General features: G+C 41.4%; 1 protein-coding gene across 1 annotated transcript; it reads left to right on the plus strand.

The window, feature by feature from the left end:
• The first annotated feature begins 3,258 nt into the window (after window positions 1–3,258).
• On the plus strand, window positions 3,259–19,331 carry LOC121929962 (BLCAP apoptosis inducing factor). Its single transcript, XM_042466037.1, has 2 exons — window positions 3,259–3,428; window positions 17,571–19,331. The coding sequence occupies exon 2, from the start codon at window positions 17,599–17,601 to the stop codon at window positions 17,968–17,970; it is 372 nt and encodes a 123-aa protein (XP_042321971.1). The 5' UTR covers window positions 3,259–3,428; window positions 17,571–17,598; the 3' UTR covers window positions 17,971–19,331.
• Window positions 19,332–19,845: the final 514 nt, after the last annotated feature.

Below are 19,845 nucleotides of genomic sequence, written 5' to 3' on the forward strand. Positions count from 1 at the left end.
TAGTCCTTGTGGTTTTGAAATGGCTGTAGAGAAAGATAAGACCACTCTGAAGTGTTGCTTCTATTCTGCCAGCCTGCTTGGTAGAAAGTAGTTTACTAAAAATAAAAACAAACCACCAAAATATTTTTCTTCTTCTGTAGCCACCATGGAAATTCTGGTTACAGTACTAGATTCTTCGTAGGCTAGTCAAATCAACTGCAGACCGAGATAGCTGGTGGGCTTATTAACAAGACTAGTTTCTTGTCCAACATGTTCTGGGTTGCATTACAGATTTCCTAATCAGTACCTTACATTGCTGCATAACAATCTTCTGTTTCCCTTCCAGGTGTGTGCATTATATTCTTCCATCCTTAAGGTATTCCTAAAATACAGGCTGGTGTCCTCTTAATGAGTTACGATAGCATAATTATATATTGTAGTTATGATATCTATCATAATTATATACCTTAGGGGCGAAAAACAGGTTGCCTCTAAACGCCAGCTTCCTGGCAGCTGCCTGGCTGTCCAGATGTGGGACAGCTCGCAGCGGTGCACACCATAGGAGTGCTGTAAAGCTGCAGCGGGGTGGTAGAAGCCGGCTTTTAGCTGTTACAAAAAGGAGCAGCAATTTGCCGCTTCTTTTCTAGCCAGCAAAAAGGTGGATTGTAACCTGTTTTGGGGATTATTATGCAGGTTATGTAATTACCAAAAATCAGTAAGCGATGTAATTGCTCCCAATACAGCTATTTCTGTGTCAGAGAGCAAGGAGACCAGTGGAGATGCATCCAGCTACTTTCCTATACTTGCACACTTTGCACCAGACATGTTCAGGGAAGTCTGTGGTTCCTTGGGGGATCCCTGCAGATGATACCCTTGCATACTGCAACAGGAGAATAGCTGGACACCGCTCTGCTGATCGCTGCACTCTCCAATAACATGGAAATGGCTGGTTTACCTTGCTTAACAGATGGGTTTGGGGGAGGTAGCACCCGGAGATATAGCTACAGAAACACTGTTATGCGACAGATGTATTTCTTATGCAGGATCTCAGCCCCAATCGGATTTTATTAGCTTTGGACAAACAGAAGAAGCTCCTCTACAGATACTCTGTCTGGCTTGGTATTAGAGTTGTGGACACCTACCCCTAGCCCATGCCCCCTGCAGGCTGCTCATTGTTGGGATGGTTGTCCTTAAGTTACATCTGATATAAGTTCTAGCTTATCCACTGGCAGTTTTGTTGAGGGGTCCAGCTTTGTGCCTTGTGCCACTTTGCATGGAAAGGTAAAAGGTGACTGGATAATTTCCCACCTTTCCCTGCCTGTGGAAGATCTACTTGCAGCGTGTGTTCCTAGGATCTCTTAGGAATGCCAGCTAAGAGGTACTCGGATAACTTCTTCACTGGATCTAATCTCACCTAATATTCCCAAGAGTTGCTGACAGCAATGATTATTTTGTGACCACAACAATGATCATTTTACCACATTTCCTGCTATACAAATGAGCAATATGTAGTCCTGCTAGGCTGTCAAAAGAAAGAAAGACACCTTGATTGTAGAAAACTGAAGCTTAGTTTAAGGGCCAAACTTCAAAGCATTTTTTCCATTGCTGTTTTGGAGGCTGATCTTTGAAATGTAAGTCACTCAGGATAAGGAGGAAGCAGATTAATACAGGTTTTTGTTCCAAAAGATTCAGTTTTACAGTAGGACAGTGTGCTTTGTCAAAAGGAATGCAGAAAGTGAAACTGTTGTGAGGTGACTTTGCCATGCTCACCCAGTGGATTTCCATGGCCAATTGAAGGTTCAAACTACAGTGGTACCCCGGGATACGAATTACCCAGCTTACGAATTTTTCGGGATACGAAAAAATCCCATAGGGATTTATTGTTTCGGCTTACGAAGGTTTTTTCGGGTTACGAAAAAACCTCGGCGCTATTTTCCGCCACCGGAGGGCAGCAGAGAGCTATTTTTTCCATTAGCGCCTATGGCAATTCAGGTTACGAAGGTTTTTCGGGTTACGAAATTAGCCGCGGAACGAATTAATTTCTCCAGAGTCATAGTCTGATGTTCAAACCCCACACCGTCTCTCTGTGGTCTTGCTATTGAGATGCTTTTTCCATAGATAAGGAGTATGGCACTCCTTATGTGCGGCAAGGAGTGCCATACCAGCTTTTTTACACACAGGGCTCCAGCAATTGCCCAAGGATGCAGTACTCCAGACTTGCAGGGACTGTATTTTTCAGCAGTCTATGATAAATTCAAGTTGAAACAAACAAAACATGGGTGCCTTGGGCAAAGGCTTTATCTGGAATCTTTACATTTGGGTGTTCTTGCTTTCAATATGGAGAGGGGATTCCAAGTGTTTTCCTCCATCTGCCTTGTTAGTGCCATAATCCACCCCACACATCATCATCATCATCATTTATTTGTATAGTGCTGTTAGTTAGTGTACATGGTGCTTTACAACAGAATAAAACATTTGGAACTACTTCAAATCGCAGTTCAAGTGAGATTGATTTTCAGACACATCGGGGTTAACGCAACATTAAACCAGTTAGGAAGTCGACAAAATGCAATCCTTTTTACTTTGGGAATTTTGCGGAAGTAAAAAGAATCGACTTTCTAGCCGGATTAATAACGTGGTTTGGCCCAAGGCTATGGAATTCTGGGAGTTGGAGTTTGTTGTGGGGCCCAGAGCGGAGCTCTGCTCTGCTCTGGGCCCACAACAAACTCCAACTCCCAGAATTCCATAGCCTTGAGCCAGAAAAAGAGTTAAAGCGGGGCCAAACCGGATTATTTCCCCAGTGTGGATGTAGAAATGATGACCTAAATCAGTGGTCCCCCCAACTGTGCCCTTTTAATTGATTTTGTTGGACTCCAGCTCTCAGAATCCCACACTATTGGCCAACATGGCTGAGGCTTCTGGGAGCTGTAGTCCGAAAGCAATTAAAAGGGCAACGTTTGGGGTGGGGGACCACTGACGCAACGAGAAGAGTCCCGACGCCTCTCCTCATGGAAACGTTTCCCTCATGCCAGGGATATTTTCCCTTAAATAGACGCTTTCCTCCCCGCCCCGCCCCGCCCCTTTTTTGCATATTCATGAGGCGGCGCCAACGGCCTTCCATCAGGGGCCTGTAATTGACAGTTAAGCCTTATAGGTCGAGGGCTGTCTACAACGATGCCTGCTCAAAACAAACCAAATAAAACCTTGCCTCGCTCCCCTCGAGCGAATTGAGAGAGATAATAAGACATTTATGGACGACACGGAACAAGGAGAAAGCCTGGCTTGTCGGAAATTGTGGTGGGAGTGCGCTTGGAATGAAGGCAGCGAAGTAGACGGCCCGTGTCTGGGGTCCTGAGGCGGCGGTTGCGGGGTCCTTGGGAGCGCGAGAGGAAAGGGGATGCCGGGCAGAGCGGCCTAGAGGCGAGGCGGCGCCATGGCGAGCAGCGCAGGTGAGGCGATGTTAAATCCGGGACCTACTAGTACAAATGGCAGGACTTGCCCATAGAGAACCATTGCAGAATACTTGCCCTATGTTTCCCTATGGGCAAGCATTCCCCTATGCTTCCCTAAGGGGCAAGTATTCTCCAATGATTCTTTATGGGCAAGTATGGTTTCCCTATGGGCAAGTGCTGTCATTTGTTTTAGCAGGTGCTGTTAAATTCATGTGAAGTCGAAGGCTTTCACGGCCGGAATCCATAGTGTTTTTTGTGGCCATGTTCTGGAAGAGTTTACTCCTGACGTTTGGCCAGCATCTGTTTACATGTTAATCTGTGTGTCCTGAAAAACACCAAAGTCAAGACCCAGCCAGTGCAAATGGAAACCAGTCAGGGCGAAGGGGGTTTCCCAGCAGACAATAGATCGCTGATTACATAGACACCCTGAAGCCTTGCCATTCAGCAACAGACCAGCACAGAGATTAACATGGCAATCACTTCCTCTTAACCAAGGGTCACACAGTATATATATACCCCACTCACTTCCATGCCAGCATCCTCTGAAGATGCCAGCCACGGATGCTGGTGAAAGGTGAGGAATCAACTCTTCCAGAACACAGCCACGTAGCCCCAAAAACTATGTACATTCCTGCTTCGAAATGGAGGGCATTTTGGAATTCCTCCTGGGCAGAAAGCTGGAATGGAGGGCATGTCCTGGAAAAGGAGGACGTGTCTGGTCCCCAGGGAGTCCAGATGGCATAACCACAAAGGAGGACAAGGACTGCAAAGTGTGATATTCAAGAATAAGGGACCAAAAAAAGCTAAAAACACTCATAGAAATCCATGCTTCTTAGCCATGCGCCAAGTGGAGGGCCAGTTGGAATGGGTGAAATGTAGGACATGTCTTGGAAAAGGAGGACACCTGGTCAACCTGGGAGGGAGGGAGAAGCCCCATGCTCTCCTAGGGATACTCGTCCTTTGTGCCCTAATAACATCCCCACCGTATAGTGCCTTTACTTGGGGTCGCAGGTGAGGATGGTAAACTTGGGTTTCTCCCCCACCTTCCTCCTTCACTTTCATGAAGTACAGGTCGAGTCTCCCTTATCTGGATCCAACGTATCTCAAAATAACCCACATGGGTGGCAGAGATAGCGAGACTTTTGTTTTTTGAGGATTGAATGTACTTGATTTCAGGCACAAAATTATTTTAAAATATTTTATGGAAAATTGTGTCTTGTTTAACTTCAAGTCATTTCCAACTTACAGTGATCCTAAAGCAAACCTCTCACAGGGATTTCAGCCTTCTGTCAAGGAGGAATTCCAAAACATCATCCATTTGGAGCAAGACTAAGAAGCATGAATTTACATTGATATATTGCACTTTTATTTTACAATGCCCTACAATGTCCTACATTTTGCAGTTCCTTGTCATTCTTTGCAGTTAGGACATTTGTTCACCCTGGTTTTGCCATTGCCTTCCCTTGAGGCTGAGAGCATGTGATTTGCCCAAGGTTGCTCAGTGGGTTTTTGTGGCCAAGTGGGAATTTGAACCCTGTTCTCCAGAGTCATAATCCAGGGCTCAAGCCACTGTGCCAGCTGGCTCACTTCCAGGTTATAGGTATAAGGTGTGTACAAGCATAAATGAATGTTATGTTTGGCTTGAGATCCCATCTCCAGCATATCTCATTATCGATACATGGAGGAAGGGGGAGAGAACATCGGAGGGAGGAATATCAACAATCTCAGACATGCAGACGGCACCATACTGCTAGTGGAAAACATCAGTGACTTGAAACAATTACTAAAGAAAATCAGAGAGGAAAATGCCAAGGGAGGCTTGCTGCTGCATATAGAGAAAACAGAGACAATCACCATAGAGCAGCTACAGGAAATCAAAGTAGACGATGAGAAAATTGTAGTTAAAGATTTTCCATACCTTAGATCAGTTATTGATTCAAAGGGGGATTGCAGTCAAGAAATCAGAAGAACACTAGGATCGGGAAGCACTGCTATGAAAGAACTAGACAAGGTTTTAAAGTGCAGATATCAAGCCAAACACCAAAGTTAGGATTGCCCAAGCCATCATATTTCTCATAATCATGTATGGATGTGAGAGCTGGACATTGAAGAAAGCCAATAGGAAAAAAAATTAATCGTTCTAGAAGTGGTGCTGGAGATGAAGGCTGAGGATAATAACATGGATGGCCAAAAAGACAAATGGGCCATTGAAGAGATCAACCCTGACCTCTCCTTAGAAACCAAGATGACCATGGCTGGCATGCTTTGGTCACATCATGAGAAGGCATGACTCAGAAGAGACAATAATGTTAGGAAAAGTGGAGGGAAATAGGAGAGGAAGACCACATACCAGATGGATAGCCTCAATTAAGGAGACCATGGCCATGAACCTGATGGACCTGAGCAGGACACTTGAGGACAGGGGGCTTAGAAGTGTCTCATTCACAGGGTCAGCTTGAGTCAAGGCTGACTCAAGGGCAAATTAGCAACATTATACAAAAATTCCAAAATAAAAAAAAAGCTCGGAAATCCAAAACACTTTTGGTCCCAAGCATTGTGGATAAAGGAATCTGTAACATTCCTTAGAGTTTCCCAGTTAAGGTGAGCTCAGGATTGGCAAATGGAATTAGTTGCCCCATCACCTCCTCACTCAAAATATGACACGCATATGGATATCCTTGCCAAGAATTTTTATCTGCAAATATTACTTTATCTGGAAATATTTTATCCCTGTTGTTGCCTTTATTAGTTGTATGACAGTTTTCCGTTCAAAGCAGCACCTCAGGCAGCTCACAGAACACTGAAAGTCAGTCAGAATAGTCATAGAAAATGTGTAAACTTCAGAAGCACACCATATACATTAAAATATTTAATGAATAGTTATGTTGTATTGGGTAGTGGTTTAGATGGACTTTGTTTATGTGTACTTTCATGAGTCGTGTGTGTGTGTGTGTGTGTAGTTCAGAAATATATAATAAGTTAGGAGTGGGGATAAACATTGCTACCCAAGTCTATCTGAGGTTAAAAGATAGCTAAAAACCTTGTTTTCTCTTAGCTGCAAAACTGGCACATGATAATGCAGCTTTCTGTACCTAGAGGAATAAGTGTTTCTAGTATCTGTAGCTATTTTATCTGGAAATAGTTATTTTTATTTTGGAAATATAGCAAAGAGAGAATGATCTCTACTGTCACATCTTCCAATGTTGATTCTTTATTTATTAAAAAAAATCACATTTGTTGTATTTACACTCATTTAATGTATCAAGGGGTAGAGAAGAAGCGGGCTAGAGCCTCAATATATCTATCTCTTTGTTTGTTTATTTATTGGATTTATATCCCACCTTTCTCCCAAACTGGGAGATAATCGGAGGAAAACACAAGGGACCACATAGATGTTTGGTTCCTTGGACTGTGTGTTGAATTTGAATCTAGGAGAGCTGAGCCCAAGTCTTGTACTCATCCATGGATATGTTTGATGATTCTTTGTTGTGTTAAAAGATGAACAAAACAAAGGTTGTAATACACTTACATAGTTGTGCTTTATCACAGAATAACTGACAAGACCTTATGCTACTTTTACCTTAACTGTTCTTTTTAAAGAGAGATTCCCTGTCTCTGATTATTCCGTTCCTGCGTATCTGCTTTAGCTCCTTCTATTCTATCTTTCAGCTTTCCTTGCCTCTTTTGCCCTCCATTGATTGACCTTCTTTGGCATCTGCCTGCATATCTCTCTTCCTTGGATACTAATGTAAATGTAGGAATTTCTCCACCATATATTGGCATTGCTTTAAAAAAATTGTGCATGAACTTCTTGACAGAGCTAATTAAGCTTTCAAAGAATACCTTTGTACCATATTTCGTTTGCTGGTAATTAGCTTGAGGAAATGTGTTAAATATTCTTGCTCTCATCTTCTAACGTAGCCTGTAGAAATTGATATATTTTTAAGCAAAGCAGCCTAATAAAGAGGATGGCTCACAGTGTATTGTTTCACCCACAATTTTCAAGATCCTTGTAATTTCATATATGTTCAATTCTCATACAAGATAGTGTCTCTCTGTCTCGCTCTCTCACACGCAAGGAATATTCAGAGATGGTTTTGTCAGTTCCTTCCTCTGAAATGTAGCCTACAGCACCTGACATTTGTTGGCAGCCTTCCATCCAAATACTAACAGGCTGACCCTGTGTTGTGTATAGTGTATATAGGCACCTGTTAAGATATTGTTATTCTGTTCCAGAGTCATACTTCAACACTCAAACCACTACACCACACTGTGGATCCTGTTAAGCTGTACAGGATACCAAAATTATGGGTGGGGAGTTTTCCTTCAGCGGAACTATTGTAAAGTATCTATCTTTGCTTCATTCATCCATAACAATGTGAAAGGACATCTGCACTTCCTGCTGTAGTCCTGCAAATATAGGGAGTAAAAAAACAAGACAGCTTGATTGTAGAACATGGAAGCCTAGTTTAAGGACAAAACTTCAAAGATTCAAAACATTTTCCATTGTTGTTTTGGTGGTTGATCTTTGGAAAGGAAGTCACTCAAGATAAGCGCAGAGTAGATTGATATAGGTTTTTGTTCCAAAAGGTTCAGTTTTACAGTAGAACAGATTCTGCTTTGTCAGAAGGAATGCAGAAAGTCAGCTTTGTGACCCACTGAGCTATCTGTCTTTTGTGCACAATGCTGTGGGATTACATGTTATGGAAGATCCTTAAACAGTGGTCATACTGCCTTTATTAATTGGAAATTGTACTATTTAATGTAGTAGTGAATATTTCCCCCCTTTCTTCATATTTGTTTTCACAACAGTGGAAGACCCTGTTTAGGTGCATTATTTTAATTTGTTATCACCTAAACACTTAAAATACTAGAATGTTTTTCTAGTTAGTAAAACTGTAGTATAATTATGTGTCAATTGAAGTCCATAGCTTACACCTAAAGTGTTTCCATTCTCTGTGTTGCTGTGGTCAAACCGCATGCTATAAACGCTGATAATATGATTTATTAAAGGAAAAGGAGGGGAACCTTTGCCAACAAGTGTTTTACTTTATTGATATACCATAGCTGCACTGGCATGAAAACTCATAGAGAGGATGCGGTTTTTTAAAAAGTATGGGTAAGGATTATTTAAAAGTGACAAGTGTTGTGAAAGCTTCACTGAAGAAAACTGGGAAATAGAACCCAACTCATCAGTTGTGATGGAGTTGAACATGCATTAACCTATTACAGTGCTCCCTCGGGTTACGAAATTAATTCATTCCGCGGCTAATTTCGTAACCCGAAAACCTTCGTAACCCGAATTGCCATAGGCGCTAATGGGGAAAAAAGCCGCGGCTCTGCCGCGGCTCCATTTAAAACAGCGCCGGCGTTTTTTCGTAACCCAAAAAAACGTTCGTAACCCGAAACAATAAATCCCTATGGGATTTATTCGTATCCCGAAAAATTCGTAAGCTGGGTAATTCGTATCCCGAGGTACCACTGTATATTTGCGATCCCTAAAGGGGGAGCAGCACTTTCGTTTGCTTGGTATTATATTATACAGCTGTTTTGAGATGTTCCTTAATGTGGCCTCTAGGTACATTACTGAAGTACAGATAGTGGTTTTACAGATGCGTAAGAACGGATGTGCCCCAGGCAGACACTTTAAAGTAGTTGAAATCCATATAATAGCAACTTGTAAAATTAATGGTATATGGAACACAAGGAATGGTTTTAGTAGTATAGCGGCTTTGTACTCTATTGTATGCAACAGCCAATGGCTAATAATTTTTTGCTAGTTTTCCCTATTAGTATGATTGGTGTCACTCTTATTTCTGGAAATGATCAGTAAAACAGTTATTATCCTTTTATTTCTAATGTGCATATTTAAAGGTTTCAGGTGGCACCTTCTGCTTTGTTCTGTTCTGCTGTGTTCTCTTCTTAAAGCCAACTGGATGTTCTTTCTCTAAAGATGGAGTGGGAATCTTGTTGGACTGTAAGTCCCCAGCATAGTTAATGATGAAGAATGCTAAGAGTTAGCAATATCTGAAGGGCCACATGTTTTCACTACTGCTGTAAGTCTCCTGATAGTTAATAGCTTAGATTGTGCTGGCAGAGACTGGGAAAATAGGATGTTAACTGACATGATTTCTTTACTCCAACAATTTAGAGTCAATAAATATACAGCTTTTCAGTCTTCACTTACTCATTATTCATAAGTAGTGAGTAGGATTTGGGGCATTGTGTGTGTAGAGGAGAGAAGTAAAGAGAATACTAGCCATGGTTTGTTCCATAGTAATCCTAGATGCTGATCTCATTTGGTTGGCCTGTAAGTGTTTCCAGGTTGTAAGTGAAGTCCAAATTAAATCTGTAATGGAGAAGATCAAGTTAGTAGAGGAAGTCAAATCAGACAGAAATTGAAAAATTACCCTTTTTAGATGTTTGTGTTATGAAACAAATACTATTTTGACAGGTTGACCGTCTACTACCAAATATTTTCTTCTTGGAGACATAATGTGAGATTATGATAAACAGTATACAGTAGTAGATTATAATTAATATGTCTCAGCCATTATGGCATGGCCAAGATTAGTGATGATACTCAGAAGTATTATAGTGTTAGAGGGGATCTCTACTCAAAAATCAGCTTGGTATTGTCATTTATAGGAGTTATGCTTTCTTCAGTTTACATCAGTTCTATTCTTATATTAGCATTTCAAATCTTCACTCTTCTCGTTTATATCTTGACCTTACTATTCCCTTGAAAGCTTTATCAAAGTAAACTCAGGCATTAGCATTGCTTGTATAAAAGGCTAAGAGAAAATTGTTTTGTTTTTTTAAAAAAAAAAAAAGCTGAATGCTGTCTCAGGAAATTTATTTGTCTGATGAAATGAATGAAATGTGGAATCCTTAAATGCACCAGATCCTGTCTGATCTTGGAAGTTAAGCAGGGTTATCCCTGGTTAGTACTTGAATAGGAGACCACCAATGAATACCAGGGGCTGTAGGTTATATTACAGAGGAAGGAACATGCAAAACCACCTCTGAATATTTCTTGCTTAAGAAACTTATGAAATTCATGACATCACCATAAATCAACAGGCAACTTGAAGGCGCATGTATGTGCACACACACACACTCAGGAAGTCATTTGCCCATCTAGCTTAGTAGTGTTCACTCTGGCTAGCCAAGAATATCCATGGTATCTGCCCTTTCCCAGCTGCCTAAAACCCTTTTAATAGGGAATATCTGCAGTTCAGCCTAGGACTGTGGTTGCATGGTTGTTTGTGTGTGCATAAGCATTTTCTTGTTTTAAAAACAATAATCTGTGGGAGATAGTAGGAACTGTCTTTGACAAGATGGCCAGAAGAAAGAATGGACTTGAAGTGTCAAGTCAAAATGTCACCAGCTTAGGGAAAAATGTAGCTTACTAAAGTACAACTTTTAACTCAACATCAACAAAGTACTGAACAAAGAGAATTTCAGTGCTGTGTAACATCAGTAATACACTAACCTGGAAAGCGTTCATGCCATGTAGCCCAGGCTTGACATTCCACTAGTGTTAGTCTCTTGTTCCTGAGTCATTGGATTGCAACATGATCAACAACTGGCACAATACTATGACTACTTCTGACAAAAATGGTCTCTCAGACAGCCCTCAGTGTGATATTCCTCACACATTTGAGCTTGACAGTAGTGCAGAGGGAATGACAAGCGGGATGGCTCCTGGGAAGAATGGTATCACAGCTGAAGTGCATGCATGTGAAAGTATATTTTAGTGCATATCCATTATGGTTACTTTTCCTGTAAGAGGAAAAAGAAAACTCCAGAGAACATGGGCAGCTGGGATAGTGTGTTTCCATTCACTGGTGGTCTCTAAATGGATTTCTGCTCATAGGACAGTCCAACCCACAGAAGCAGGGAAAATGGCTTTTATTTCATTCCCCCTGTTGTTTATTGTTGTGTGCCTTCAAGTCGTTTCCAGTTTCCAGCAACCTTAAGGCATACCTATCACTAGGTTTCCTTGGCAAGATTTGTTCAGAGGATGTTTTCCTTTCCCTCCTCTGAGGCTGAGAGTGGATTACCCCAGGTCACCCAGTCGGTTTCCATGGCTGAGCAGGGATTCTAACGCTGTTCTTTGGAGTTGTAGTACAATGCTCAAACCATTTTGCCGTGCTGGCTTCCTCCCATACCTGACTTTTGGCAGAAGTTTACAATAGAGAATCAGAGATATTAATCAAATCCATGAATAATCAAATCCACTATAATCAAAACCACAAATGTGGAGGGCTGACTGTATATCATATCCATTTAGCACCCTAGAGGAAGCACTTGCCAGAATATTTGATAAGGATGCTCATAATAATTTTCTGGTTGAGCGTTCCCTCAGGCACACTGAAGCTTCAGACCAAGCAAAGCAACAAATGATAAACGTCCTTCTGCACTAGCGACAAGAAAAATGCAGAAGACAATGTAAGATAATCTGCTCCTGTTGATCTGAGCAAGGCATTTGATGCAATCAGCAAGGTGGGACTCTGCAAGATCCTTAGATGTTTCAGAGTTAGTTAGCCTTATCTGATGTTTCCATGGCAATATGCATAATATTCTCCTCCTTGACATAGTCATGTATAGTAGCTTTTCAGTGGGAAGCACAGTAAAACATTACTGCATTTCCTTGCTGTTCTTTCTTATCTCTCTTCTCTTCAAGAACCTTGCTCTGCTGCCATGGTAGAGAAACATTATTTACAAACAATTCATTGCTCTTTATTGACAGATGAAGTCAGGTGTATGATTAGTATTCTCCCACAGAAGTCCCATGTTTCGTTATGGATAGCCTTAGCAAAAGGACAGCTAAGAGGCATTATAATATTCCTCTTGGGACTGTTTGTATTGCTCCATTTCCTTTATAATGACAATACAGTGGTGCCTCGGGTTACGAAATTAATTCGTAACGCGGCCGCTTTCGTAACCCGAAAAGCCTTCGTAAGCCGAATTGCCATAGGCGCTAATGGGGAAAAGCCGCGATTCCGTGCGAAAAAGCCGAAAAAAGCACCAAAAGTTTTTTCGTAACCCGAAAAAACATTCGTAACCCGGAACAATGATTCCCTATGGGATTTTTTCGTATCCCGAAAATTTCGTAACCTGGGTATTTCGTATCCCGAGGTACCACTGTACTTCCAGATGCCTTGATGGGAGCAATTGTGCAGCATTGAGCATAGATAATGTATCCAAGGAGATTCTCGGGAGCCCAGAGGTTGTCTAAACGCTGGTGCAAGGGTTGTGTCCTCTGGATAGTGATTTCAATTGGGGAGGAAATTTATAAAAAATTACTTGATATCACACTGGGCTGGTGCACAAGACAAGATGGCTTCTTCAGTTTCAGAAAGAGAATGAATATAAGAGGCAGGAGATCAGTCATTACCTATTATTTGAAGACCCTCATTTTAGCACCTTGGAAAGATTCTGGTGATGCAGGATTAGCCACGTTAATTAAATATAACCATTCCTTAATTAAAAAATATTTTTAAATGTTTATTTCTGTCAAATTGAACTTCAGATTAAATGTCATTTCCCCTTCCTTTTCTTCAGAATGCTGCACCAAATAATCTTGGAGTGCCATGCTCTGCCTTCCAATTTCTTTTTTTAATTTTTGATATTTTTAAAACTAAAAATGTCCCCCATTCTCCAGTTATTTATACCCTTGGCCTGCTTTAGGCCTAGAAGACACCTGTTTAGAACCTGTACTAGGAGAAATGCAGGATATAAATTAAATAAATAAACCCAGAACCAAACTGTAAATTGACTTCCAGATTATTTGCTAGTTCAGCGAACGTCTCTCTGGTTCGGTGGTTCCCAACCTGTGGGTTGCGACCCCTTTGGGGGGTCTCAAGACCCTTTCCCAGGGGTCGCCTAGGACCAGCAGTGAGGCAGTGTGTGTGTGTGTGGGGGGAGCCTAGAGCCACCTCTCCAGAAGCCTCTCAGGGCTGAGAGGGAGGCAGAAGGGGCTCCTGGGGGGGGGGGAGGAGGAGGCGTTGCCTGGGAGCAGAGCCTCTTGCCGGCCGTGAAAAGCAGGGGCTCCTCCGAATGGTCCTGGCCACTTCCCTTGGCTCCCTCCCTCCTCCTCTTCTTCTACTTCCAGAGGAGCCTCAGCCCAGGTGAACTACTCATTCACACTTTTCTCTCTCTCTCCCTCTCTCTCTCACACACACTGCACTTTGAGACCCCTTTCATTGCCCCGGCTCAGTGCTCTGGAATTCTGGTGTCTTTGAGGCATTTAGCCTTCTCAGTCAGAGAGCTCTTGTGCCACAATAAACTACAATTCCCAGGATTCCATAGCACTGAGTCCTGGCAGTCAAAGCAGTGTGTTTTGGACACAGAGATCCTCCTGTTGTGAGTTAATGAATGAATCCAGTCCCTAGCTTTTATATCTCTCTCACACACTGCAGGAATAATAACCCACTTTGAGACTGCTTTAACTCAATGCTAGGGAATCCTGGGAATGCTAATGTTCGGGAGACACTGAGACTTCTCTGTCAGAGATGGCTCTGAGACCACAATAGACTGCAATTCCCAGGATTCCCCAGCACTGAGCAGTCTCAAACGGGACCATTTCCTCAGTGTGGATGCACCTGGTGAGGAATTCTGGGCACTGCAGTTCAACTACGTTTGGAGGGTTATGTGACTCCCTGTCAGAGATAGCTCTGGGGCCACAGTGTACAGTACTACAATTCCCAGCATTCCCCAGCACTAACCGAGGACAATTAAATCACTCTCGAACTGGATTATTTCCTCAGTGTGGATGCAGCTTTGGTGAGGAACTCTGGGCATTTCCGTCCAGCTATGTTTTATTTCTGCAGTGTATTTTGGACCAGAGATAAGGTGACCAGACATCCTCCTCCTTTTCCAGGATATGTCCTCTTCTGTCAAATTTCAAAATGGCCTCCATTTGGATCATGGCTAAGAAGCATGAATTTATAATTACATGGGTGTTTTTAGCATTTATTTTTGGTCATGTCCTATATTTTTTGCTTGAGTGCCCTACATTTTGGGGTGAGGGCATTGGTCACCTTGGTCAGAGAGCTTTACAGGGGTTTAACTGCCATTCTGCTGTTGTGCTGGAACAAATCACCATTCCCAGAATTCCATAGCATTCAGCTGAGACAGTTAAAGTGGTCTCAGACCAGATTATTTCTCCAGTGTAGATGCAGTCCAAGCCTTTTGCCTCTCTTATGCCTGACATTTCAACATACAACTTCAAAAACACAATAAAATTCTTAAAAATCCTGTTAATACAAAAATTAAAAAACAACTAAACCAACTTTAATTTAAAAGAGGTCTATCATATATTGTAGTGTAGTGACTTGAGTGTTGGACTAGGACTCTGGGAGACCAGAGTTGGAATCCCCCACTCAACCATGGAAACCCACTTGGTGAACTTGGGCAAATCACACTCTCTCAGCCTTGGAAGACGACAATGCCAAACCCCCCCTGAGCAAATCATGGCAAGAAAATCCTGTGATAGGTTACACTTAGGGTCTGCCGTGTATCAGAAATGATTTGAAGGCACAGAACCACAAAGTGGAACAGGACTGCATCCAGAAGGTTCTGGAATGCTGTGAGAAGACTAAGACCATTGGAAATATGTGTTTTCTGATGGTCTTAGGGACCGAGACACCACTCCAATATGGTTGGGGGTCACCACAACATGAGGTACTGTATTAAAGGGTCGCAGCATTAGAAAGGTTGGGAACCACTGCTCTGGTTGATCTGAGGAGAGGGAATATGGCAAAATTATCCCCCTCCCTAAAAGATTGGCGAAATGAACAGTGAATTCTTATGCCCAGTTTCTATAATTCCAGCTTTAAAAATATGTGGAAGGATCACTGGGATTTGGCTGTATTTGACATACCTGCGTCCCACAATATGTAGTAGAGATATCTTGTAGCACCTTTGCAAGTAATTAGAGAAAGAAGTTGGCAGCATGAGCTTTCGTCGATTTAAATCTACTTCCTCAACTGTCTCCTAGTTGTTCTGCATTCATAATCCAAGAACTCTGTTGATTCTTCATGCCTTAAGATCAAGTTACCAAGGCAGTACTTGTGGTCATAATAAACACTATATTCAAGGAACGGTGCTTATATGATCCTTTGTATTGCTATTTTCAGCTGTTCATAGATTGATCAACAAAGATGGCAAGCTGTAGCTTTTCTGTAGAAAGAAATCTCAGTGAGTGTGGGAAGGGTGGCTGTGGTTGTAGCTGATATGGGACAGGATTTTCTTTTAAATACAAATTGCCAACAGTGTGTAGGTTTTGTAACAATGTTTGTGTCTTGCTGTAGCAGCTGAGCCTTAATGCAGCTTGATATGGAGCATTTGCTAGCTTTGAAATTATTATGATTGGCCAATTTAATATGCTTCCATTATATGAGTGGAAAATGAATATCTATTAATCTTTCTCAAACCCTCAATAGAGTATTACACAGCCCCCTTGAAACCCATTTTGAGAGAAAGACGAGATGCAAATCCCTTAAATAAATAATTAAATAAATAGAATTTAATAATTAAATAAATAAGGTTTTAACTGAGCAGTCTCTGGAGCATTCTCCCACTTCTGCCTAATAAGCTGCTAAAGAACTTTTTACCATTTCCTTTTTGTTTTGAATGTAAGATTATATTAGACAGTGCAGCTAGCCACTAGGACATTAAGCATGTCAAGCAGATATGTAGGATTCCCTTTGGATGCAAGATCAACATATGTCAACCATTTATTTCCTTAGATTTGCTTATTGCACTACAGCTATGAGATTACACCTGTTAAAATGTGCTTTCTCATGCACCTTTTTATAGTGTAACGCAAACCTATATAGCTTGTGACCCACCAAGCTAAACAGCTTACTAGTAATATACTGTATGGCTCATTTTTGCTATGTGCATGAGATAGGAGATTTCAAGTGCCTGGAACACTACAGTGCATACCTAGTGACCCTTCTTTGTTGTAGGCTATCACAGGTTCTGAATATCAGATGTGATAACAGCTCTCTTTTCCCAGGATGGTTTCAGTGAGTTAAAATTGTAAATGTGATTTCCATGTTCATCGTATTCTTACAGGCTTGGGTTTGTTTACAGTTCTGTATTTCCAGAAACAAGAGCTTGAAGCTGCAAATGATTCATCCCATTTCTAAGCTAATCTTTTTCTAGTGCTTCACATTTGAAAAAAGGGGTAGTGGTAAGCTTCTAAATCTGGGTGGTTTCTGCTAAAAGCTCAGTGTAGAAACAGTTCAATGTGTGAAGGAGAATGGTTTCCATCTGCCCTGGCCCTCAGTTATTCATTTGTAGCATACTAGTTTTCCTGTACCACATTTTGACTTTTCCTTTCTAATCTCAGCTGAATAAAAATAATAATTTGTACAGTGCCATTTAATGAGGTAATTGTGGTAAATGTAAAATTCTCATGACTCCCTAGCATGGCAGTCCTAAATATTAAGTCAGTATCTTCGCTAAGTGACAGATGAGGCCTTTAATATGAGAGGTCATGGTATTAGGCAATCTGCTTAGCTTAATACATGTGGTGAAATTTGAACCAGCAGTTTCCAGGCTCTTACACTTGGATAGCTTACCAGTCTCCAAATTTGGGGGAAGAATAAAAAGTATATTTGTGCCTATAGGGTACAGTTGTTTCTTCCCTGGAAGCTATTGTCTTGGGGATTATCACTTTGAGTAGCAATATTGTAAAGAATTCAGCTATCATTTCAATTCAGATAATGTGTAAATTGAAGCTGTTAAGTAATAGCATAGTGTACACTGGCATAGTCTTTCATCTTTTAAAAAGGTTTATGTTAAAATTACAATGCACTTAAATACAGGGAGGAAAATATTGAGCAGGAACTAAAGATATTGCAAGGAGTGCATTTGCCTCCTGACCATTCTTTAGGGGGCTAGAAAAAGTCACAGTTGGGGCTTGGAGTTCCACAGGTCAAGGGATTGAAGTGGCAAATGAAAAAGCAAGAGTGTATGAAAATTAAAGCTGTTGCTAGTTGTGCTTATGTGGATTTGTAGTGTGTGATCAGTTGGGTTATTAATAAATACAGATTGTAAAATGTTTGAGAATTAAATTTGCTGACTTATTATTTTTCTTCCTCTCTCCTTCTCTCCATCAAGACTTACTCATACATTACCACACAGTTTTATGAAGCCTGCTGATCCAATTTCTGAAGAGTTGAAGGCGCAGAGGAAAAGTTTCACACTGCTGCTTTGTATTGCTGGCATCACTGTAACACCCCGATCATCTGACACCATGTACTGCCTCCAGTGGTTACTGCCTGTTCTCCTCATCCCCAAGCCCCTTAACCCAGCCTTGTGGTTCAGTCACTCAATGTTTATGGGCTTCTACCTACTGAGTTTCCTGTTGGAGCGGAAACCTTGCACAATCTGTGCCTTGGTCTTCTTGGCTGCTTTGTTCCTCATCTGCTACAGTTGCTGGGGGAACTGTTTCTTGTATCACTGCTCTGGCTCCCAACTGCCTGACTCTGCTCATGATCCCAACATAGTTGGCACCTAAAACCTTCTTCCACTTGGTTGCAAACTTCTCTTTTTTCCCCTTTTCTTTTAAAGGGACAGTTTTATGGGAAGGAAGGATTCTAAGGCATATGATTGGAGAACAAGCAACCTGTTTGTATGTCTGGATTAAAGTGTTTCATTCATGATCACCTGCACTTCCAAAATTTGCCTGTAAAATTTTACAAATGCTGTTCATAGTGATAACCAACATTGCTGTCTGTCCAAGGGTAGTTTCCCCACCCACACCCACCCCTCCTGCCTTCTGTATTGTCTGAAGTTGGTCCTCCCATTTCTGATTTGGTGACGAAGACATCTGATGAGTACTGCCTGACATCAGGATACCAACATCAGCCTTCTGGAATATGTCACCCAATTCTGTTGAGAAAGTTGGAAAGACTTTTCTCCATCTTGTATTTGATAAACAGTTATTGTTTATTGCTCTGAACATCTGTGAGTGAACTTGCAAATGGCTAATAAGCTTGAAAGCTTTGTGAAGCCAGAGGCTGCTTAATCATCTGAGCAGGCCAAACAGGAATGTGTGTGTTGCCAGAAAAGCGTTCCAAACTATTTATCTGCATAGATCATAGCTCAAAAATTCCAGAGTCGTCATGATGCCACTTTTACAGCACAGGTGCTGAAGCTTGTCTCACCCCCTCCCCTGCCAAAAATCTGCTGTTTACAAAGGTCTTAGGTTGGGAAGAAAGCATGCTCTGCTATAATGTTTTGGGGTCCTTTTTATCATTTTTGCTTATGAATTTTAAGCTCTTGGTCTTTCTACCTTAGAAAAGCAAAGGGGGTTCAGGGATGGGGGACTGAATGTGCTAGGATTGAGATGGGACGAGTGGACTGCTTTCCAGTATTGAATTGGAGCTGACACTTGAGCAAAATGTTGCTTTTTTCTTTTTCTTTGAAGCCAAGAGTATTATTCTGTCATCACAGACAGAGCTACTGCTCACATATATGGGAGGAAGAAAGTGAGAGATGGTTGGGCTGATTTCTGCAAAGCTGTTTGGTCCCAGTATCATAGTTTTTTTCCCCCATGTTCAGCTTTTATTCTCTTGCACATCAGCAGTTTCCAGAGAATATCTCTTCTTTCTTCCCAAGGGAGGGATTGCTTGTGGGAAACATAAGCTAGCCCTGGGAGGATAGCAGAAATACCCCTTTTCCCTATAATTTTTCAAGATTATCTTTTTGTTTTGCCACTCATTTGGCTTCGCACAATCTTCCCTGGAGGAGCATTGCTGAATATTTTTTTTCTCCAAGGGAAACCAATCGTGAAAGCTCCACAGAGAATTTTTATTTTATTTTATTTTTGTTCATTGCACAGCTGTTCAACAGGTTTAATAAAGCTTTATAAACTTTGGTCTGTGGGTTAGTGCCATTTGTGATGCAGTCACTCTTACTGGACTAAGGCCTCTGAGTTGGTAATATTTTTAACTCCTTGTTTCCTTTCTTTCTCCCCCAATTTATCCTTCTGTTCCCAGGATTATTTGCTTGCAAGTTGAAACAAGAACTGAAGTGAATATGAATAAGTCAGGAGTTTTGGAATTAAGTACAGCTGGGAATAGGCTATGTGAACTTTCTTAAATTTGTAGAAAGCAACACATAGTTGGAGCCCAAATCATAGCATAGATGCCTAGTGATAGGATAGTGGGCCTTTTTTGTGTAATGGTGTATTTGTTAATGAAAATGTCAAAATCCAGGTTTCCATGAAATCCAAAAGTTGAAATTTCAGAATTCAGATTTTGCAAATTAATGTACCTTTTTTGTGCCCCAATGTGAAAGTCTTATTGGGATGGAAGACAAAGTTAATATGCACGGAAATTATTTGGCAAGAACTTGGTTGGAAGCTAAGAATGGAGGAGGGGAATACACA

This window comes from Sceloporus undulatus, chromosome 4 (assembly GCF_019175285.1).
Source record: "Sceloporus undulatus isolate JIND9_A2432 ecotype Alabama chromosome 4, SceUnd_v1.1, whole genome shotgun sequence".
NCBI classification, from domain to species: Eukaryota; Metazoa; Chordata; class Lepidosauria; order Squamata; family Phrynosomatidae; genus Sceloporus; species Sceloporus undulatus.

Bases quoted from the DNA above. Each gene is read 5' to 3' on its own strand.
- LOC121929962 (XM_042466037.1), top strand. From the start codon at position 17,599: ATGAAGCCTGCTGATCCAATTTCTGAAGAGTTGAAGGCGCAGAGGAAA.